The sequence below is a fragment of the Neodiprion virginianus genome, chromosome 4, assembly GCF_021901495.1.
Source record: "Neodiprion virginianus isolate iyNeoVirg1 chromosome 4, iyNeoVirg1.1, whole genome shotgun sequence".
NCBI classification, from domain to species: Eukaryota; Metazoa; Arthropoda; class Insecta; order Hymenoptera; family Diprionidae; genus Neodiprion; species Neodiprion virginianus.
This window is the reverse complement of record NC_060880.1, coordinates 28,040,408-28,064,316: the sequence shown is the minus strand read 5'-3', so window position 1 is coordinate 28,064,316 and position 23,909 is coordinate 28,040,408. Positions and strand designations below refer to the sequence as shown.

Sequence of the window (23,909 nt, the reverse complement as noted above, 5' to 3'; positions counted from 1 at the left end):
CTGTCTGAATGCTATTCCATTGATTACGTCAAATTTCGAAGCTTTTCTCGAGTCTGCGGTATTTCAGTCTCGTTTTTCGGCTCGAAGCCATTCCCAAGTTGAATCCTGCCCCCCGTTTCATCTCTCGAATGAACGTTTGAGCGGGTGATTTGCGCCATAGACATCGTTCGCATTATGGGTGTATACAAGACGTACGGAAATCAGTGTTGATTAAAATTTATCCGACTGACAAGGAGATAATTAACGGATCGAGGAGTTGAGCGAACCCGATTTGCTCGCAGTAAGTTTTTGCCGCGAATCTGAATCTTCTTCCCCCTTCGGCATCGCGTTGAAATGAAGACGCCCCGGTATTCTATCACGTCGTTGAGTCGACTTCCAAGCGAAATATACGACGCTCTAAAACACTTACTTATGTGTTTTTTGGACCTCGACTGCCGACGCCGCCCGTCGCTTTTAATGAGGCGAAACGCTGTTCTATTTACATTCGAAAACCTGCGGGGACGTGCATGCAGCGCGGTACCAGAGCCGGTGTAAATGCATTCCACGAAATTACGCTGGAACGATGCGGACCCTCTAGGCCATCCTAGTCCTGCGACACGCGAGGATATATTAACGCCGAAACCAGTTCTATAAACATCTCCGCGGGTGACAAAATTATACCGCCCGTTTCAATCAAGTAGTAAATGCTCGCTTCAGACTAGCGCCGGTTTCGCAATACGTCGCAAATACCGTACAATACGTTATTCGCGAATTACTGCAATAGCGCAATTCTGCTACTATTGCTGTATCATACCACAGTGATCACGATTATTCAAATCATCAACATTTTCGACACGGTTGGTTTATGTTCTGTCACGTGACTTGTATTATTTATACGGGTATTCAATATTTTCATATTACTGATTTATTGCACCTAATTTATACACCCGCAGAAGTCGAAGAGTTGTACCTTTCATCAAGTGCTTCTGCAATTATTACCATGGAGTAAATGTTTTAACGACGTGGCAATATTTGTACCGTAGCGGTTCTATGGCATCGGTTATAATGATACTTGTATACCTACGGCATTGGTTTGACCATGAATATCGTGCCGTATTGGCGTATTTTGTGAGAAGGATACTACGATTATATGCGATTTATAATCATAATATTGTGGTATCGTAATGCAATTTTCTAATGCATTCGGTCAAGTTTGCTGTTTGGCCTTTAATAGAGTGTAATTGACCCGCAATCGACAAATTGCTGTTCTTTAACTCTATAATCTTTAACTCTCGGGTCAAATCAATTTCGATTGTTATCTGATCTTTTATTTATTCACACTGAAAAAAACCGGTGGTAATTTTTAATGGCTGGACAGAACAGGGCTGTGAGTTCAATAAATTGATAATATGGTTTCAGGATTTTACGATTCACGTTATTTGATTCAAATTAATTGTAACGGATAGCTGTACTTATAAATATACGCTTTCAGTGAAAACTTTCGCGCAGTTGGCAAATTCAGGATGGTCACGGATGCTGGAAACGTGGAAGTCTCGGAGATATCAGTCAAGTTTACACGGAGTAAGTAACTTCTGGAATGAATATGTAATAATAATAATAATTTCAATTTTTACGTGAACATCAACTTTTTCCCTGTCACGTTTCGCAGTTGACGGACAAATTATCTAAAACCATCATTGATTTGAAATCGATTTCTTTCTTTTGCTGGTTGTACGTGATAAAATTATTCACAACCACTTGCAATCACTTGAAAAGATGCTGCGTACGTTCTTGTCATAGATGGTACAAACCTTTCACCAGTATAATTTTGCCCATGTTTTCCACTTCACTTTAAAAGAGGGGACAAGAAGTATGAAATGGCAGATGACTATACGATGTCAGAAATAATAGAATATAATCCAGTGTGAAACGATGAAATATCATATAATCACAATTTATCTATTCATTGCCTTTGGACACTAATGGAAATATGGCTGAATCTTCTGAAAACTTGAAACACGAGCGAAACCTATCGACTACTTAATTAGCCTTGATCGTAAATTTTCATTTCGAGTGTCAATAAGTAGGTACACCTTCTACAGTAACTTGAAATAATCACGAGGTACCTTTTCTATTTTGTTAAAAGTAACAGCTGCGAATGTTACAGGAAATAAAATTTCCGATCTTGCCTTATATACGCACAAATATACCTTTGCCATTCAACTTTGTTATTTTCAATCCCTCATACAAGCTGTAATATTTCTCCATTCTACAAATTAAAATACGACCCATTTATTTTTCCGTTAACCATTCTGGTACATAATAATAAAAGTATAAAAAACATTCGAAATTTGAACTCTCGTTCCTATTTTCCCGCGCCTCGGTCCTCCTCGACTCCGAGCTCGTTCGCGAGATGGCAGCATCTCGATCAGGGCGCACGTGCGTCGTTTGTTTGTCACTCGGTCGTCCCGAGCGCAGCCGAAGAGAGCCGAAGCCGTTGTTCGGGGCGATCGAGCGACGCCCTTCCCTGCCGCGATGCCAGCCGTATCCCCTCTACTCCTCCGGCTGCCTCCCTCGCCCTCCCCTCTTCTCGGATTCCCCACCCCTTCGCCTTTGGTTGCGGCAGCCTCCTCGCGTCGCTGTCAGAGTTGGATATGCATTCGCGAGGGTCGGGTGTACGCATTGTTGCGCCGTTTCGTTGATCGCTGACCCGACGACGCCATTGTTACCAAGCCCCTTCGAGGCGGCGCTCGTTTGTTTTTTAGTTGGAAGTACAGTGACAGTTGAATATCGGTGCGACAGCATCCCTTCCTCGTCGGCTATCACCGAGGGTGCTGATTAATTATTACTCGGATTTCAGCCGGCGTTCCGCCTTGGCGAGAGCAAAAACAAAAAGAAATAATATAAAAAAAACGAGAAGGTTAGAAAAAGCAAATCACCTCCGACAGGTGACACGCGATAAAGGGGGGGAAAAAAGTGACTCGCAAATTCGCCCGAGATCCGGATACTCGCTCAGCTCGGATATTCAAACGCTCTCCGCGAAACGTGGTGCTGCTCTACGTTTGTCAAAAAGTATACCCGTTACGCGTAATCTCAATATATCCACCTGTGCGCGTGTCGGTTTCTTCGCCTCCTCGCGATCTCTCTCCCTCCGTCGTTGAGTGTTTTTCGGTTTGTTTGTTCCTTTTTATTTCACACGTCGTCCGTCCCCCCGCGTGAATTACCTCAACGTAACGTCGTAGAATCCGAGCGTCGATTCGCGTCGACCGAGTCCCGAAATCAAGTGTTTTTGGTGCTGTGGCGGTGCATTATGTGAATGTGTTCCCCTCGGAGCTGCTGTGCTTCGCTCTACACACCGGCTATCGAACGAAATCAAACATGCCAAGGTCAGTCGAAAGAGTCCTTCTTTATTTATCCCTCCCATGCCCTTTCGCATCTCGGCCGCACGCACGCGGCTCTCACCTGCCGTCCCGTCGCACGCCCCCCGGTTCCTTTGATTCATAAAACGCTGCCTCCCCCCCTCCCTCTATTTCAACGGCGAATATATCGACCTGACGACCGAGTCTGAATCTCCCTCGCGAATTAACATCCACTTGTGTCTGTTTATCCTCGACCGCTACGCGGTGATACGAGGAAAGCCCTGCACAGGGATGATATCATTATCGCTCGATGAGGGGGAAAAAATGAAGGGCGCTAAACCGCCTTGTTTGTGCAGGTATGCTTATTGTCCCGGGTAAACGTATTCCGCATATCTCGAGAGTTGTAAGCCTCGGGATTCACGCCGGCACGTATTACCTATTTTGAATTTCAAGACCCCGAGAGGAACCAGGGTAAATAAACCGACGAATCTCTTCGCCGTCACCGCACGGAGCATTGTATTCTACGGTTGTATCTATCTGGTAATCGGGACGGTATATCTACGGATTTTCGAGGTAGGCTGAAGCGGCAGAAAATTTCTGACCATTCACTGCCTGTTGTATCTTGCCTTTCTCGCCTAACACCTGGCGTCCTTTTACCTACGACAACGATTTGCTCAATTTTTCCTGGCATTCTTGTGATACTCTCGCGTTCTTTTTTCGCACGAATAGCTTGCAATTGCGGACGATAAATATTCGTGAATCATCTTCGCACACACGGGATTACGTAATTGTTAGGTTTCAACGCTGAAACTTATGTCACAAAGTTGAACGTGGTTAAGTTTTTAATATCTGTGCACGACAAAAATTGTCCTGATTTCATATATTTACCTCCAAATTTTCGTACACGTAGCAGTGTTAATCTTATGAAAATGATTATTTCTTAAAGATACTTTACGTAACCGCATTCATTCGTAATATTTTTCAGCCGCGGCATGAATTGAATTACACGTGTGTCGCATCTTCGTCATTTTTCATAATTATTATGAATGAATTATGAGTAAAAATATAAGTTTGTATAATCCGATTATTTTTATCCCAATATGCAGACGCGATTCGCGTACAATGACGATGGTAATTTTCGAATCGTATAGTTTTATCCTCGAGCGTTGATCCGTCGCCGTAAGTCGTCGCTTATATTTTATTCTGGATGTAAATTGCTTTGACGCGTGGATGTGAAATTGTAATAAAAGGAGAAAGACAACGTTCACACCTTGTTCTACGCTCTTTCCGGTCGTATCTTTTCCTCGTCCAACAACTTACTCGCATGTGATTTGGTCAAATTCGACTGTATGGAGGTACCTGTTATTTCAAAAGGGACGTGTTTTTCTTGTAGAACTTTCTTACGCACCCACATATGTATATAATATTCAAAATACACCAGACGTCCAAACTCGTGATTACGTGAACAACATTCTTCAATTTGAAACATTAATTTAATTTCTGCCCGAAAACATAGGCTACCCAGTGGGTCCCCTGCTTCCCTTAAAGTACCCTATTTTCTTCTTCTTCCCCTATAAGCACTTTGAAACTGGAAGATTCTCCTAAATGTATTCTCAAGCCATCAATTTACCCCTAAAACCCACCTATTTTTGCCAGTTCCTTTTTTTCATTAACCAAAATGGATTGAAAAAATCAATTTGATGCTTGAGAGCAATGTTTATTAGGGTGATCGTTATTTAGGATGTTGACGAATTTTTGCCGAACCACCCCCTACATCAACTTTAAATAATTCAAACAAGATTCCCAAATTTATTCACCTTTTTAACTCGTCTCTGACCCGCGTCCCAAAGAGGCCAGATTTCCCCATTTACAATACACGTGTTTTGGACACATTCTTAGCGTATATTTTATTGTATACATGTTCATACCGTTCAGATTACATCGCGATGTGTCTGGTCGCTGTTGGGATTTTACATTTTTGCGATCCATTACACACAACGTAGGTACATGAACGTGAAAATACGAGTTTTAAAACTGATGAAAAAACAAAGTAAAAGTAGGAAAAAGAAACAGTTGGTGTAGGTAAAAAAATTTGTATTCAAGATTTGAATTAACATGCGCGCGATAAGCGAATTGATAATTGAAACAAACTACGTATAAGCTTTTGCCACGATTCGGACCCGTATATCTATGCACATATCTACGAACAGCTTCTACGCTATACATATACGTGTATACCGTGTTGTTTTTTCATTCGAGTTTAAAAGAGCTGTATCATTATGCGCACTTGCCTCGATGTCGCGTACGTATTTGCAGAGCAAGAAAAAAAAGTTCATGCTCGTTCGGCAGTAATTAATACCTACCTTTTATCCCTACCGAATTGAATGTAATTGAAGCCCGTGTTCCTGTGTAAATATACGTATCGAGAGGAAAAGAAATTCTTCCTCTCTTTTTTTCCCTCGATCTCGTCTCTTTTGTATACGAAAATGCGGGGGACGAGGGAAATCGCTACCTCGGATAACGACGGCCAAAATTTTATCGCCTGTCGCACATCTAAGACGAAGAAGAAGAAGAAGAAGAAGAAAAAGAGGAAGAAGTTGATTATTTTTTCTCTCCTCGAGCCAGCAGCAGCACGAAGATTAAGGTTTCTTCCTTTCTCTACACGTACCCGCGCAACTGCAGCTGGGTTCTTCTCGTTTCTCCGCGCCCCGCCTCTACCGTAATAATTTTTAAATGCCACTCAATCCTAACTAACTCAAAGAGCGAGCACTACTCTCAACAATCTCAACCGTAGGTACTGTACCTTACTATACTCCCGGCGGCTGCAATGTTTGTTCAGTCAGTCGCTGGACACAACAAGAAAACGCGTTTGCGAGAATTACATAGGAGAAAGGTGACGTCGTTCGTACGAGAGAGACGATTCTTGAAACCAAAGTGATTATATATATCCCGCGGCGGCAGCCCGATACGGGTTATCGGTGTTCGGTATTGGAGTAGAACGGAGCGAAAAAAAGTAGCAAAAAAATAAAATCGATGCGGATGAAAAAATTGAAGCGAAGTAAAATCAAACAGAGAACGTGTATCGTGTATAATGTATATATGTATATATATGTATGTATATAACTTATGTATCAGTACAATATCTTCGTCGTTGAATTTGTTCGAAAGGCTTCTTTTTATTTACCGTGCTCGATATACAATATCGACAATTTGTTGATCTCTTTTCCTACTTCCTCGGTTCTTTTTCTTTTTCTCTTATTTTCTTTTCTTCTCTTCGCTACCTGACCTGAATTTCTTATTAACGGGGGTGCTGAGGGGTGTTTCAACGTGATAAAAATCAGCCGTCACTGTCAACGGTGTGACAGTTAATTTAACGCCCGGTCGCAGCTCAGCAGGACAATTATAAAAAGAGAATTCGCTTAAATTAAATAAATGTTAATTAGGTATAAACCCTTCGGGACCCGGGCAACAGCTTCAGGGATATTTTCTAACACATCGATCCGAGCAGAAATATAAATTCTATAAAAATCTAAAGGTTATGTTGGCTGTATTTTATTAACCGACAAATAATGCAGAGGGTAACGAGATTCGAATAAAAAAAAAAAAAAAAAAAAAGAAAAAAAATTTTTTGCGGTATAATTATTGAATGTAAATTATTTATAATGTATCGATAATTGCTTTTAGAAAATTTTACTTAAATTGCATGTAACACAAACAATTTGAAAACACATATTCGGTGTACTTCATGATACAATTTGAGTATCATGGTAAGTATGAAGAATTTTGTCTACCTCGATTCTCTAACAGAAAGAAAATTTTTAGACAGCCCGTGCACGCATTTCTTCTCTCTAAGGCGCCTTTTCTTAGCGCGCAATAGGTATAGGTTTATGCAAAGAACTAATAATTTATTTGGCAGACAGTGCAAATATACTTTTATCGGGGACGAAATCTTCTCTCCTTTACCTTGCGGGATACATAACTTACAATAGGCGGGTCTTGCGCCACGATTTACGACCATCCACAATTCTTCCAAATGTATTTTGTTTGGATTAAATCATATTGCGTAACACATGTAAATGTTTATATAGTCAGATGGGGGTTTGATAACTCGCAGTATCTGAAAGCTGAAAGCTGTCATACCACAGAATACGAATTATGTAACGACAGATCCGGTTCGTTTCTTCGATATTTGTCCAATCAAAATCTTGCGCAACTTGTAAAAATTTAGTCTACGTGGCCTGCGAAGTACGTATACGTACATCATAACCGTGTACAGATATACCTATAATATCCCAGCATAATTTGACATCGAGGGGTTGAGAAAACAGTGCAGAAATCAAGGTGTCCGCGTGGTCCGGAAACGATCGGTGTTATCGCCTCGTGCGTGTGGCGACGAAGCCATTCGATTATCCCTTTCAACCGTACATATATGTGAGTCTAATGTACGTATATATGTATCGCGTATATAACATGGGACAGGGAACTGCCTCCGAGACGTATCAGCCGTGTCAACCTATCTCCTTTCCTGTCGGGAGTTATTAAACCGATTCCGATATCAAATATAAGATCCACAACATTCCTGCCTTACAGATTCGATCGGTGCGTTCGCTAATTTTCTTTGACAACTTTGCGAATACACGAACAAGTTTTTCAATATTTATTAGCGATAGTAATCAAGCAAGTTTAAGTTAGCTCCAAGTTGTACTTTTTTTTTTTTTTTCTTCGAAGCCATAGCTTGAATCGCTTCATGTATAATTAAATTTACATTGCGGAAAGTATTTTACGGCACAGCCGTGAACTTTGATCGATATTTTACTGGTCAAATTTAATTTCTAAATTGTCATAATATGACAATGATGATGATTTTCGTTATACTGCGGCTACAACAATTGGCTGCCTACGGAAAATTGAGTGCGCGCTGAATAAATATTTAACGCCTGCATGATATGAAAGTGCAACGTGAACACAATTTCGCAATACTATAGTGTAATCGTGCATGTTTTCCCACTTTATTTTTTTTTTTTTTTTTCGTCAACTAGTTTTCTAGCGATAGATCCGTAAAGAATTTTTTTGCATTTTAAAAGAAAACGAAAATAAAAAAAAAAAAAAAAAAACGTGGCACTGCAATCCGACGAAGTTGAATTATATCGTGGCGCTAACGTAACGAAAGAATTATGAGAAGATCTCAGTTATTTCTTGCTACTTGTAGAATGATTTTGATGGAGTTCAGTTAATTGGAAAATATAATGATATAAATATTTTTTGCTTTATTAGGGTTGATTGAATTTCAGAGAGATCTAAAATCGTAAGGCGAACATTTTTAATAGAAATTCGTCGTCAAATCGACAAGACGAACTTTACGTAATCTCGCGCGATTAGCCGGCGGACGGACGCTTGAACGACAATCTCTCATATTTATTACAGGCGCGTTCGTACGGAAGCTTGTCAAAGCACCGTCGGACACGTGTACTTTGTTAAATAATGCAAACGGTTGTAGAAACTTACGCGCCCCTCGGTTTCCGGTTTTATATTGTCATTGTACAAGCGTATTACACTAACCGCCGACGTTATACACTCGGAGGGAATTGCACCGCGTCCGCGTATGATCGCATACCCAATCTTCCGTATTACGTATTCAAGCGAAACCATCTAGAGCCGCGTGCCGCTTACTATCCTAATCTCGCGTCTGGAATGCGTCTATTATAGGATTTTTTTTATTATTTATCATACCCAGAACTTCGATCGCAAAAAAATATAACGCGAGTGACTACATCCGGACAGCGTAATAATACACAAGATCTTTCACTTACAATCACAAATTTATTTTCCATATGCTGTATCCAGAACCGTGTATTTGTCACCAATGGAAAAACATGATTTATAGTTCAGCATTGCATGGTAACCACATCTAGACATTTTTTTTCGGTGCAGGAAATGCTTATTGTAATTTGTAGGTTTCGTGTGCGGTTTTTATGGTAAACACATTGTTATTATCGAACTTCGTTCGCAGGTCGTTTTATAATTTCGTACGAATATTGAGATATACATGCATGCACACTGATTCGTTATGGAAAGAAAAATTGTGTTTTTAATTTTTTTAATTGTGTCGTATTGATACGGTTTTCTTGTATTTAGTTATACTACGTTGATCCACGTCTAGACTGTGGCTAACGATAAGTATTAATACACTCTAACTATATTCCTCGTCATCGGATTACGTAAGGTTAGGTTATACTATCGATATGTTCTTTACACTCGTCATCGGGGTCGCAACCCACTCAGTCGAGCATACGTGGTCCGACCTACTTCAAAACGTGTTTGCAATTTTTCCGCTTTCATTCGTCTCGCTTTATAAAGCAGTGCCGTATACGTGTAGGTTATACAATGTACATGTATCGCTATAACGGAAATAAAACTTGTATGATCGGTCAAGGTGCATCGCGATCGCATCGAATACGTACGTAACATGTTTCTTTCATTGCGAATAAATATCGTTTCTAAAAATATACTCGAGCTTTCGTCTCAGTCTATGGTATTTTTTTACAGGACGAATGTTTGACTAATAAATTGCAAAATTTTTATTTTTTTTTTACTGTGCCGAAAACATTTTGCCACCAGAAGACAGACGTGTTTTTCCTGTAAATTAATCATATAATTGGGCAAAAATTTCACTACTCAACGTTATTACATAAAGTTTATTCACGGCATCTATCGCAGAGAACAGGATCGAGGGATTTTTTTCTTCGTAAATATCTTTCTGGTCCTGTGTCCGATGATTTTTAAGGTCCTTCAAATGTGGCTAGTTGAAAGCAGGTAGTTCCGCAGGTCAATTTTTGTGGCATATATAAGTGTCGTAGTATGGTATACGAAATATATATGTATACAAGGTTACAGGTTCTGTTTTATACATGCGGAAACAGATGGCAGGCAGGCAGGCAGGATGGCAGATTCGAATAATCAAACGAATGTAGGCATGATTTTCATTATCATTTTCATTTTCGTGTTCATTCTCATGCTCATTCGCATTCGCATTCTCATTTCCATTTTCCATTTTCCATTTTCCATTTTCCATTTACATGAAGGTGAACACGAACTTGTGAATGGTTCTTCTCCGTATCTCTGTTATATAATCTGTTTCCCGTACCCTTTGCATGCCGGCTACATCGTGCAGGGAGCGTTCGCCCGTTTGGGAGGGTGTAGGGCTGTAGGGTTGCTCGAGGTTTGGTGGAAGGCGTCGCGAGTCTCCTACGTTCGTTATTTGAACACGTATTAACTTACCTACACGAAGCTGTAACTCGGGATGATAATATTTCGTAAGAACAGAAAGACGTACGAGGGAGGGAGGGAGAGGTAGGGAACGAATGAAAGAAAGAAAGAGACGAGAGGCCGGCGTGAAAACACAGAATTATTATCGGTAAACGATTTCAGTTAGTCGCACATCCGCAGATATCATCTCTTGGCGAATATCCAACCCTTGGTCTCGAATCGCCTTGTGACTTTCTTTCTCTAACCGTTTGTTCGTGTTCGTTCGTTGATTCGAATGATGATCGTAAAATGAAATGGGAAGATCATCACTAGGACCCGAATTCGAGTTTCTCTTGATCTACGTCATGTACCTGTAGTTGCCAGGAATATAAACTCTCTCGCCGCAGGCTTCGTAGGACTTATGAGGAGGAACAAGGGACCTGGTTTCAGGATCCTTGAATTAATTAATTGAGATATCAGGTTCATTAGGTTAATCGAATAAGCGCTTACGGCCATAACAAGGTCTCGAGATCGTTCGGTCGTTTCGCTGCTCTTGCTGTGTAATAAAGTACAGGTATATGCCGCGCAAATGTTTCTCTATGTACCCATAATACATAGTACGTTCTACGTTTACGCAAGTCGACGAGAACAGGAAGATTTTTGAATCCATCGTCCATTCTCACGGGATTACGTATCCAAGCGCAAGATTTCTCCCTTCCGGCTCCGAATTGGTAATATCCGGTTTGGCTAGAATGTTTTTTTCAGAATTTTGAAATAGCCAGCGAGGGGAGGGACAAGAAAAAAAACCCCAATAATATATATAAACGTGAAAACAGAAACGCAGGTAAAAGTGAGGCGGTGAATTTCATCCGCGTATCCATCTTCCTCCCTTTCATCTTCCGCTGCTGCAGCCTCGGGGCCTCGGGAGCTACCTGCCTGATTTTCTAGTACCTAGAGGTGAAGGCCAGCTGGGTATGCCAAGGCTCAAGAAGTGCAGCCTACCTGCCGAAAGCACGAGCAGCACGTCTTCTCTCCTGTAATCTCCGGCATGCGAAGCGAACGAGCAAGAGAGCCGCGTCTTGAAGTCTCGCAGACTCGCCTCCAGCAAACCACATCATCAACTCCTACCGTACCAGTTTCTTCAAAGTTATGGTACCTCATCCCGCTCCCTGAACTTGGTGGAAAACTGGCTGCAACGTACCGCCAGCATTCATGCACATGGGGGCGCATTCAACGCTCGCCGATCAAATTCATAATCTATGAACTCGATGCGGTTCAGGCGATTATAATATTAGCCCAACAGCGTCGATCAGGAGCGTAACTATACAGATTCGTTTTATTCCGACGTGGAATATATTGGAGTCATTTTTTTTTCGATGATGTTTGCTTTTACTGGGATGTTTGAAATACAATGGAGGAATGTGAGTATCGCACTTTTCTGCGGGAAAGATTCAATCATTTTTGCACTGGAATCTATTTGGCTGTCAGGGGTCGATTGAAAAAATCTCCGGTCTACACGAGAGGCGATTCAACTCAAAGGCGTCCGAAACTCGACAGTTGGACGTCGAATTGTAAATTAAAGCAACTTCGATTCAAAATTTAAATAACGAGGAATGAGTCAATCGAGATTACTGAAGACGTTGTAACTCGTATACCAAATCATTCGGGCTCACGTGACGTGGTTGAAAGACTTGTGCGACAAGCGTCGAAAGTCTTGCGGTAAATGTAAAATCGTTTCAATACATTGACATTCTGTTGATTTCTATCTTATCGTGTGCTTTCGTTGATTTCCGGGCTGTCAAGAGATTTTCATTCTTTTCCAACGAGTTCCTAACGTTGTAGGTGTTGTAACGTACACGTGTGATTCTATCCAATTCCGAAAACAATGAAAACGTTTGTAATGCTCGGAAATAATTATGGAAATCAATCGGGATACTGGAAATTGTCATTGAGGAAGATCATATGGTAAGGTAAAATAAAATCGAAGTCACCTAAAATCGATGTTCATGAATTGGAATCGCTGATCATTTAATTTTCAAGCGAACGGCTCCTGATCGGCTCTGAACTTGCAGATGATATCTTGCCGGGCGTTTACTCACCATTCACACAATCTTGCCAAATTTCATATAAATTTAGGCGACGCTTGACAGTTCGTGGTTGACAGTTAGCTACATATCTCCACCCTCCGCCCGTCATCCCCTCATCTCGCCCTGAGGATATGTCGGGGCGTGACCACAGTGACAGATATTAAGCCTCCTATTTACGTCCTAAGTCAACAGAGCGTACAATTCTACTTTATTGCTAGCCTGCTCGGCATGCTGGATTTTCCACGGCGTGTGCGTGCGTGCGTTTAGGGGGAGTTTTTGGGGGTGGCTTCGTTGACCACCCCGGGCTGTCAATTTCGCTCGATAACTGATAGTTGCCAAATATTATTGGAGGTTGGACGTTGCGCGAAATGCCCGCGTCACGGTAGCAAATGCACGAGAGGACGTCAAGCATGTTCAGCCGTAGTGAGCTATTTCGATTGGCTATAGTTGTTGTACGCGCGGGTACGATGGGCGAATTTTACGCATTAACCAACCGCGGGATTTCGCAAGTTATATTGATAAAAAGCTAACAAAATGTCCGGATACACAGATAACAATCGATAGTACATACATAGTTATTGTGTGGTATACGTTACGTGCACGTTGTAACGATCGCACTGTGACCACTTGGTCACGCGGTGGTGACGACGTCATGCTCGATAGTTGTATCAAGGCTACTGGTTTTTATTTTTTACATTTTACTTTTTATTTTTTACCAACCCAACCTGTTTGTTTTATTAGCGAAGCCGTAGTCAGTCATCCGCGTCTGAAAATATTTTGAACTACTCGCTTCGTGTACATTCTTATCTTTTTACGAGTCTGACTGTTATAATGTTTGTGCTCTAAAATTGTTCGTGGAAATGAAACGCCTACCGTTTGTATGTGTAGAATAATATTGCAATTGTCATTTCCGCTCAATTAATCACGGGTCTATACATACAATGAACGAGACCCGCGGAATGACGATAATGAAAAAGGTGTTTATTATTTAGGTTACGAGGGGCTTGTTTTTACACTCTACCGTTATGCATACATATATGCATGTAGAGACATTTTTATATATTATTTTCTAAGTTTGCCACTTGAGGGTATTATTGTGTACGCGAAAGAATTTCAATAAGTCTCCCACCATCTCATTTTCTGCAAAACTCGTTGCATCGAATCTTAACACCGGGGTAATTGAATCTTTTTTTTTTTTTTAATAATTGTACAGACCATTCTTATGATCGCAACGTTTCGTCAGAATTGTACTGGATTCCGTGGGTCAAAGACTAACCAATCCCTTAATACTTGTTCCAAAAAAAAAATCGCACCACTCGGATTCGCACAACTGATTACATTCTTACAACACCAACATCCTGGTTCTTTTTATGCAGCGCATTCACACGTCTAACTGCGTTAACCTGCCACACGTATAGAATCTCGAAGGTTGTATTGTTCCTAGACCCGTTCGATATAACCTTCGTAACAAGAACGATGTGTAATGTGGTTACCGATGGTGTAGTTATACGCATCCTCGGAGAACTAAGTATAACTACCGAATGTCGAATGGGAAACGGGTGTTTGAATTTGTTCCGTTTTCGAACTCGGTACTGATCGTAAAACGCAAATATTACGTCTGCAGTATAACATTCGCATGCATGTACGTTGTACATGTAGCAAATAGTTTACGGTGTGCGCAGGTGAAGGGTCTTTTTTCTCATACGACGAAGAAAAATAAATCTATCCACCTTAGGCGGATTAAGGGCAGCGAAATGACCTCTGAGATTTGAATCCGCGCGGACCGAGTCGCAAAGGAATTCTGAATAGCCAGATATTCGAATTGCCTTTTGAGGGAAGGGAGAAAAGTCGCGCAGTAACCTTTGATGACGCGAAACATTCTCCCATTGCCGATGCCACCGCTGACGCTCAGCAGAGATCTTACGTACCGCCGATTTTGACGCTGACCGAATCCCCGCGAGTCTCCTGCTCCTCAAGAGGAGAATCTCTCCGTCCGTTCGTCGTCGAGACGCGGGGAGTGAGCTCCCAGGACACGTCCTCTCTCTGCATCTCCATCTTCATCTCGATCTCATCGCTCTTTCTCTTTGTGCCCGCTTGCCTGACTGACTGACTTCCTCACTTCCTCACTTTCTCACTTTCTCACTTTTTCACTTTCTCACTTCCTTGCTTACTTCTTCCACCGGGAAAGACGTTCGCCCGGCTTTTCCATTGCAAAGGGGAACGTGTACCATTGGACTCCACTTCTTTTTGCTACCCTCCGCCTACTTACTACTTCTACAGCGTACCGTGTTCGGAGGGGACGGTTTCGTTCTGTCAGGGTTCACCCAGCAGACCGTCGGCATGGCCCTCTTCGATCTTCAACCATCACACATGACAGGGTGACCACGGTACGAGGAAACGCATATCGGTATATGTGTATAACGTGTGCCCACATCGTCGGTCGGTTTCTCGTATTCTCTACGAATGTCCGCGAATAGTAGGCCTCCCCGCGTGATGGAACGACAAAAAGAAAAAAAAAAAAAAACAGATCCTTCGGACATGTATCCCTTCCCGTCTCTCGTGGAGTTCGTACAAGCGCAACACTCATGCTTGCACGCTAGGATTTCAGGGGCTTTTGCAGGCGCTGCGATTAATGATAAGATAGTACGTACGGGCAGTGTTATACCGTCGTGTTGTGGTGGGTTACAGTAGGTCGTAGAAGTGACACGAAGTGTGTGAGACGCGGGGGAAAACTTCCCGATTCTTAATTAGTCACAACCAGCTTGTCACGGTGGCAGCGCCTGCCTCCCCTGCTTGCACTGTACCTACATGCCGTAATTAGAATTTATTATTCTCCTAACCGGATTTCGGTCGCCCCACAAACCCTTTGTGTGACACACTCTTTCTCCGGGATCAAAAGCCGTTCTTATAAAATATGGTTAACCTGTGGTTTTTAGACCGAGATATGTAAACTGCTTGATTATGTCGCGTAGAAATATCACACTGTGGATCTCTTTGAGCATTCACGAAATTCGATCTTTGCCTTCTCCCTACCCGCCCGTAATTGTGAGAAACTTCAAAATACCCTATTAAACAACTTTTAGCCTCGAAAAGAGGGATGAAAAGGATCGTAAAGGGTCCGTTTTAACTGATTGTGAGTCGCTTGAAGTTTATACTGATGAATATAAAGAAGAGACGTGATTTTGCTGATAGAATTTAATCTTTTTTGACGAAGATTCAGATTCAACCTCACCGTTTATATAATTACGATTATTTGATTATTGGTAAAGTGTGATGAAAACGTGAGAAAGAACCAATACGCTCATCACTCGTCGAAGTTGACTCACGCACTGTAGACTCCCTCGTCGAATAGGTGCAGCAATCGAAGATAATTACGAAAGAGAGCGAGAGAGAGAGAGAGAGAGAGAGAGGGAAAGAGAAATAGAAATGCTGGCGAACCGTTAAAAATGCAACCGGTAGTTATCAAGCTCTCTGAGAGTGTTTTGTACTTGTGTTTCAGGATGCAGGGATCGGCGCATCGTGAAGGGCATCGCAGGGCCCCGGCGCAGAAGCTGCTGCTGTCGATGCTACTGGCTGGTCTCCTACCCCTCGCAAACGGTGAGTCACTTTCGATGGTGTGTAATGCTGATCGCGAGGCAGGAAGGCAGGAAGGCCTCGGGTACTAGAAGCGGCAGCCGCCACCCCATTCGGCGAATGGCGAGGGTAGTTTTCTGGGGATCGAAATTTCGCCTTGTAAGGAAGGGAGGGAGGAAATAATATCGGAAATAATAGAGAAACACCCGCGAACTCTTTGCGAAAAATCTTTTGCTTTCCGTGGACGCCCCGCTTGCAGTTTTATCGCAGTTTCAGAATGTACGTATATGTGTATGTGTATATATTCCGGTGGGTTTGTTGGTAATTTATTTACCCATAATACGTCAATGGGGCGAAATTTTGATCAAAGTTACTGCGTATAACAGACGGAGGGATGTATCGCGAGGGGATGATGGGATTTTTTTTTCCCTTCTCTTTTTATCAAAAGGGAGTCGGACGCATTGCGCATTCATTAATTTTTATATACTTATGAACGTGTTCGTTTTGCCTAACAATAATCGTAATAATGATGGTAATAATAATTCAAGTAAGCCTCTTACCAGCTACTTTCCTTTTCGCGTTTTTTTTTTTTTTTCGCCGATTTTAATACTCAGTATGGGGTGTGTACCCATAATCTGTACCTTATGGTCAGGGGAAACCATGCGGAAAGAAACGTTTTATACTCGTGAAAGATGTCGGGGAAGTGAGGTTTATGTCTTTAATTTATACAATCCCATTGTCACAGTCTGTGGATCTTATGGTTTTCTTTTTTCGATATTATGAGGAATGTTGAAATACTGAAAATCATTCATCAAATCCGTGAGTATCGGTAAATTATTTTTCATGATGTTATTCCAATTTCCACTCACATGTTTTCGTTTATTGAGAACGCCACAGCTGAACCGAGTAGATTGCAATTTTATTTCATTCAATAAACGCTGCTATACTATCAATGATTAGGGTTTTTGTTGAATAATAATATTACCTTTCAATATTCTCTTGCGTGTCGTGTTGATCTTACACTCAATTCTCAAATTGAATTTCTTCGAGCAATTCCGCGAATCGTTTACCAAATTATATCGAAACTCGACGTAGATTCGTGACAAATACGGTATCGTCTTGACAGTTTGCGTCTACAGACCACGAGGCGAGAAACTTTGCGGAAATTGGCTTAATCAATTAGTGAGACAAAATTACTTCCCAACCGATAGGTACCGTAAATATTTACAGATTCTTTACGCGGTGTATTATACAGGCAACGCCATAGCATCATTGGAACGACTTGCGTCGAAATATAACCACATTCATCTCCGCTTAATTGAAGGAACGCTGAGAAATCTAAATAAAACCTCTTTACACACACGCCGCATGTGTAACAGCCGTGACGGCGATGATCTTAACAATATTAGACGGGGATGAATCCATTATAAAAAGAGATAATCTTCCATTTTTCCTGCACTTGATCCGATCAATCAATCCTGCGATACAGCTGTAGATATGATGTATTTTTTCACGCTGTTATATTCATAATCTGTGAAAGACGAGACGAGATGCAGTTCGGATCCCTCGGTACGCCAGTCAGTCAGTCGACCCTCCTACGCGCAACCCTGAATTCACCCCTTGCGTCCTTCGCATCGTATCCGTCTTCGTCTCTCCCCCCTTCCATCGGATGCCTGCGCCCCCAACTTTTCATTCGTATATATGTCGTGGGAGTGTAAATTAGATATGAGTATAAACGTATAATATTTCTAGTAAGAATTGAAAAGTTGGCAAGTGAAACAAAATAATGGTGGGGGAAGGAGGAGTGTTTAAAAAAAAAAAAAAAAAAAACCGTGTAAGACAAGAAAGATGTAATGGAAAAAACAACCGAAGCAGAAAGTTGAAAATGCAAAATATATACGACGACATCGCGAAGAGGATTAAATAACTTACTTCCGTTTAACGTCGACGTCTCGACTATATCTTGATATAAGCCGACACTCGTGCAGCGTCCGTGTCGAGATACGAGTACCTATGTATTATTTATACGTATAGGTAACTTGCAACTCCTGCAGATAGATACCCTTTCGCATCCGACCCTTGCACTGGGGCTGGGGCTGGGAAATGTGTATTATTTTTCCTCTCCTTCCACCCCGTTTCATCCCCTCGAATTACGTATAACGTGTGGGTGTCGGTTCATTGTGGCAGGCCAGTAGGCCACGGAGAAATTGTGCTTTCTGTTTTGCAAGAATTTCGCATTCCGTATGTGGATATACAAATGCAAACCATGCACTGTATCGCCTTTCTTTGAAAACATACGTCTATTGTAGTAATGTTACAACGTCTGTGGGATGCGCACGTCTCTTAAGCACGTATGTATGCATGCGTGTACGTACGTCTCTTCGTATTTCTCTGCATTCGAACGAACCCTCGGCAGGAGTGCGCGAGGGAGATACGAGTCTAATCCTATGTTGACCTAGCGCAGTTAGATTGCGGCCGTAACGGCGAATTTATTCCGCACCGTAGGAACTACTTCGCTCTCGAATCGATCATCACCCAGAAATTCAGGGCATATTTTGTGTGTGTGTGTGTGTGTGTGTGTGTGGTTGTGTGTACGGGTGCGCGCGCTGGTGCGTTTGATTGTAGTGTTTGTATTACGACACGAGACTTTTCCAAGATTTTTTTTTTTAAATTGTGTTCCGCGATATTTCATGCCAACCCGGCTGTTGTATCAACTTTCAATGTTGACCATCTCTCTGTGGCTTTATTTGTGGAATTTTTAGTATTATTATAATTATAATTATTTTGTTTTACCTTTAACTTTTGAGACAGTTTTCCTCTTTCAGATAATCTGAAGAAAACTTCAATACCGTATGCCAAATAAGAATAAATTTCAACTACGCGTCCTTTTTACTTGTGGTGACAGTTTGATTCTGAAGAAAAAATATACATTTTTCTTTGTTTAGCAAGATTGAGTTGTTAAACAAAATGAGTTCATTTTCTACGAGGCACTATTTTGCAAATTTACATTCACTTTAGCATCAGGATTTCAAAAGATGAGTACGTTTTGCTTTATCACGGTTCACTCGATTCTAAACAATCCTAAACTTGCGAAATGATGATTTTTCCTCAACATGCATCTTCATAATTACGTTAGTAACCAACATATTTATACACGTATATTTATGAACAATTTGTCAATATTCATAAAATATCAACGTGGGATTAATTAACACTGAATGTTCACCACATGAATACAATTTTTCGAAGTTGTTTTAACCGCACATAGCGAACGGAAAATTAATTTTATTCGTGGAAATAACTGAGCCGTTGTTTTCTACCATGGAATATTTGAGATGTGTTTTTTCGACGCCGAGAGGTAATCGAAACCAGCGAGTTTCCCTTAAAAAGTGAACGACGAAGTTTCAGGTGAAAACCGTGGCTTGAATTATTCAATACCTACTTTGAGTGCCAAGTTTCGAAAAGATCGCGCAACCCTCTCCTTGATCTGGAGAAAATCTTAAATTTTCATAGAATTTAAAACTCACTCGAGAGATGTGCACTCTTACAATTATTGACTGGTAAAATTCAGAGCTTGAAGTACTTCTTTGTTTGTAACACATTTTCATTAACATTTTTGCTGTTATATTAAAACATTCCAATGTTACACACGTTTATAAGGCAGCTTGAACGACGTACCATCTGATCTGACGGGATATCGCGAGTATTCAACTTTGTAAAGAATGTGAAAAACGCGAAGCTGCGGCATGTATAACACGCGACTTCGTTAAAAGATCACTGAGTTGCCGTCGTTGTCGGGGAGAAACTCGATTATATGTTTTCTCAGATCGACTGCTTGCGTGATACAGGTACGTTATGAATGTACGTCAGGTATTACATGGCGTATCTATCTTTGTTGCGTGTATAACAATCGGGCTGCAATTTAAAAACCAGTAAATTTCTCATAATGCTTTTACGATTTATCACGCTGTAATTCATCTGCCAGAATTGCTCATGGTTCCCGAAATTTGTAAGACCTGGGTAGGTACATGTTTCCCTACGTATAATATATAATTGTTGAAGAAATTGTAATATTCACATACTTTCAACCTTTGTAACCTGTTAATAAAAGTAACCGCTTGCATAAAGGTAGACGTACAGACGCTTATGCAGTTTATGGTTAAGGCCATTAATACTCGACAATGTATTTCAGTTAGCAAGTTTCACTGTACGAAGCTAAAAAACCTTATTATAACGCTATCGTGCGCGACAGTCACGCTGCGGAAAGTTTGGCTATAGGACGCTAAAAAAAGAGAGAATTAAATTTTTTTTTTTTTCATTTTTCGTCAAAGCTGAATAAATGTATACTCTGCGCATACCTACACCTAGCTTCAGGTCGTCTAGTTGGAAAAAAAATTTCAGTGCAATCTCACACCTCGATGATATTGTTTTCATCGATTTTTTTCTTCACTTTAGGTATTAACTCTCGGAAGGTGAGAAACAATTCTCTCGTCAGATTAATAAAGATTATAAAGATTATGAAATTACTTTTGAATACAATTTCAATGTCGAATAACTTTTAAAGGAGTGAATTTCATGAAAAATGTTAAGAGACCTTTTTTGCAGAGCATCAAATTTCCCACAAAAATAATAGTTTGATCTATGAAAATATTGATTTTTCTGATGGTTGCAAAAGTCAAAAATTCAAACAAAAATTTGAAAAAACAAATCAATGTTTAAGGCACGATTACAAGGAAACGGCTCGATCTACGTCAATTTAGTAAGCGAGCTTTTTTGTAGGAAATTTAATTTCCTTCAAAAATATGCATTTTTAAAAAACTTTTTCAGATTGATAAATCACGGATTTTTGGTAAAAAAATGCGGTAACTGTTAAAAAATCAATAACTGTAACGATGCACGCCTTAATATTAATATTAATGGCTCAAACTTTCAGGATAATTTTTATTTGTCGTCATGAACAATGTTTTTACAGTACCATTAAAAAAAAAAATTCTTTGTTTCTTTGGCCCAGTGTAATAAAGATGTATTGTGTACATATACACATTTGTAATAAAATATCGTGCTGAACAACTTTTCGGTATTGAAAATTCTCTCGTTTCTGACTTTACTTGAATACCTGCGATACAAAGCGTTGCTGGTATGTGGATAAAACGAGGAGTTAATGTCAGTCTACCCTTTCTCAGACGTCTTCAATTACGCAACTTGAACTCGGCTGTAATTCATTAATTTTGACACCCCCATTCGAAAAACGAAACTTTTCCTCCACGGGGTCAACTTGGCGACCTTTTACCTTTTTGTGCGTAGGATTCATCTCTTTTCCCTTATACTTGATTGTTACTCTCTTTTCCTCCTTTCGCTTTCTCCCTTCACAATCTTGTTACGTATTACGTATATTCCGGCCAAACTTTTGACCTTTAAAAATCTTTCAATATTAAGAAATTTCATCGTGAGGCAAATTGACGGGTGTATGATATATACGTTACATTTTGTGTAGGAGTTTAAAATTTTTTTGTTTCGTTTTTCATTGAAAGGCATTATCTCGATCAGTTTTACGTACATATTTAAATCTTGTTAAAAATCACACTCGTTCACCGCGTTGTTGTTGTCTAATGTTTGAATCGTTGAAAAAACCAACGCGTTTCTGATGCAGCCTTTTTTTTTGGTTTTTGGTTGTTGGCATTTTTTCAGGTCACTTTCTCAAAGTAAGACTCTTGCTGATTTACTATTGTGAAAACTTATCATTATGCGACGATTACGGGAGACCGTGACTTTATGTATGGTGAAATCGTCTGTTCTGATTATATCCGTCCACCGGTCGTCAAGGCTAGAGTCACGACTTTATATGGGTTCCCGTTTGTATTAGCAATTCCGTGCGCGTCTGAGAAAACGTCGTCCCGACGACTCGCGTCCCCCTTTCAACCCCCACCGACCGTTTTTCGTTCGTCCTTAACCCCGCCGAGGCGTCCGGCCATGTTTTCCTCTCGACTAAAGTAGTTTGTCAAGTCTCCGTGGTTCTCACATGCGGATCAATTCTTTTTACACTCACAATCAGCCCTACACGTCCAGGCATTCGTTGGTCGGTTGGTAAAACCCGTATGCAGTGCAATGCAATGCAATCCGGATTCGAGGTGGAACGCGAGAAATATCGGGCGAGAGAGCGAGAAGTCGATTCGAAAGCCGATCGCTTGTATCTAAGGTATCTAATGCTTGTGCACCAGTATTCGAATGTCGATAGACCTGAACTCACAGTCAGCCAGGAATTTTATTCCGTTTTTCTGTGCAAATGTTGTATTTCATTCTGTGTTATTCAAAGTTTTACATTATATCTGTATTGAAATTATGCGACACAAATTCATCAGGTTTTCTTTACATTTCGTATTACGTATACGAATTGAATGTCAAATTTTTGAAACTAGACAAACACTCAAGATTCCACATATGCAAAGGGCCGACGGAAAGATCCCGATGGTGACGCCAAGACTCGCTCGTTCGTTTGTTTCTTCGTTCAAGAGTCAGATTTACTGCGGTGTCAAGGTGTTCGCCAGAGAAAGAAATATAGGAAAAGGGTGGGACCTTCATAAGGGGGGTCGAGGGGTACGAGTGCTCTTTGATTGTCGATATTTGTCTCACCCTCCTCCTCCCATAGCAGAAAATCTCTCTCCTCTCCTCTCCTCTCCTTTCCTCTCTCGCCTGCTGACCTCTTTGCCAAAAAATACAGGGTTCCTGCAGGCTAGCTTCCACATCTCACTGAAAAGCTGGGGAAAGGACGAGAACGTCGCATGACGCCGCTCGGTCTTTTCCTATTTCTCATTCTGTAGGATGGATGGCTGCCGATCCGCCTTCTCGGCTTCCCTCGTTATCTCTCTCTCTCTCTGTCGTATAATCCACGTGGACAATCATTCGAAAAGCAGATCGCGGTATTTGTATCCATTTGCCGTTATGGGTCAGACGGCTCCGAAGACTCAAGTTTAGACCGTACCGACGGGAATAAATCGTCTCGTGCATATATTCTTGTGTGTAACAATTGTCACGCTGCGCTGGCTGAGATTTAATTCTCGCCGAGACGACGTTGCGTAGAAATATTTTCTTTCCCAGGATTTCCGACCTCTTTGTTTTCCTCGTAGTCGTGGATAACTCAGCGGGTTTCCTCGACGCCTACACCCTTAATCTTCACTCTATCGTACGAATATGGATGCAGACGCCTGGCTATGACGACGTCAACGAAGAATATCCGGTACCCCGCAACGGCGTTGCCTGGCTAACGTCCCAAAATCTTGATTTAAAACTTTGTCTGGAACCACCGCGATTTCGTTAATCTATTGTATTTCCACCTCAAGCCAAACCAATCAGACATACGACGCGCTCGTGTATTCACTTTATTTCTCGAAAGTTTTGGTTAACGGATCTGATGTATGAAACATCGCTTTGTCTGATATATGAAAACAGTTTGGTACGACGCGGGACTCGATTACGTACAGGGATACAGATACAGGGCACTGCTTCTATTTATTTGTTCACAGACAATTATCATTCGTAGTTGAATAAGTTTAGGCTCAGTCTGACCCCAGTGTGGCAGCAGTGTGATTTCAGAAGGATGTGAAAAGTAAGGGTAAAGTTTCGATCATGCTTTCAGTAATGACCGCAATTTTAATGTACTTGGTGAAAG

The 23,909-nt window shown here is 41.1% G+C and overlaps 1 protein-coding gene across 4 annotated transcripts in view; it reads left to right on the top strand.

The window, feature by feature from the left end:
* LOC124303534 (uncharacterized) overlaps positions 1-23,909 on the top strand; it is a 171,775-nt gene that overhangs the window by 30,544 nt on the left and 117,322 nt on the right. The window contains exons 2-3 of one of the 4 annotated variants that reach the window (XM_046760830.1): positions 1,472-1,560; positions 16,170-16,267. In XM_046760830.1, the coding sequence (XP_046616786.1) occupies positions 16,171-16,267 (97 nt within the window). In that variant the 5' untranslated portion in view covers positions 1,472-1,560; position 16,170. Of the gene's footprint in view, positions 1-1,471; positions 1,561-2,615; positions 3,366-16,169; positions 16,268-23,909 lie in introns of those variants that run through there. The other 3 variants (XM_046760828.1, XM_046760829.1, XM_046760831.1) reach the window with 3 other exon arrangements.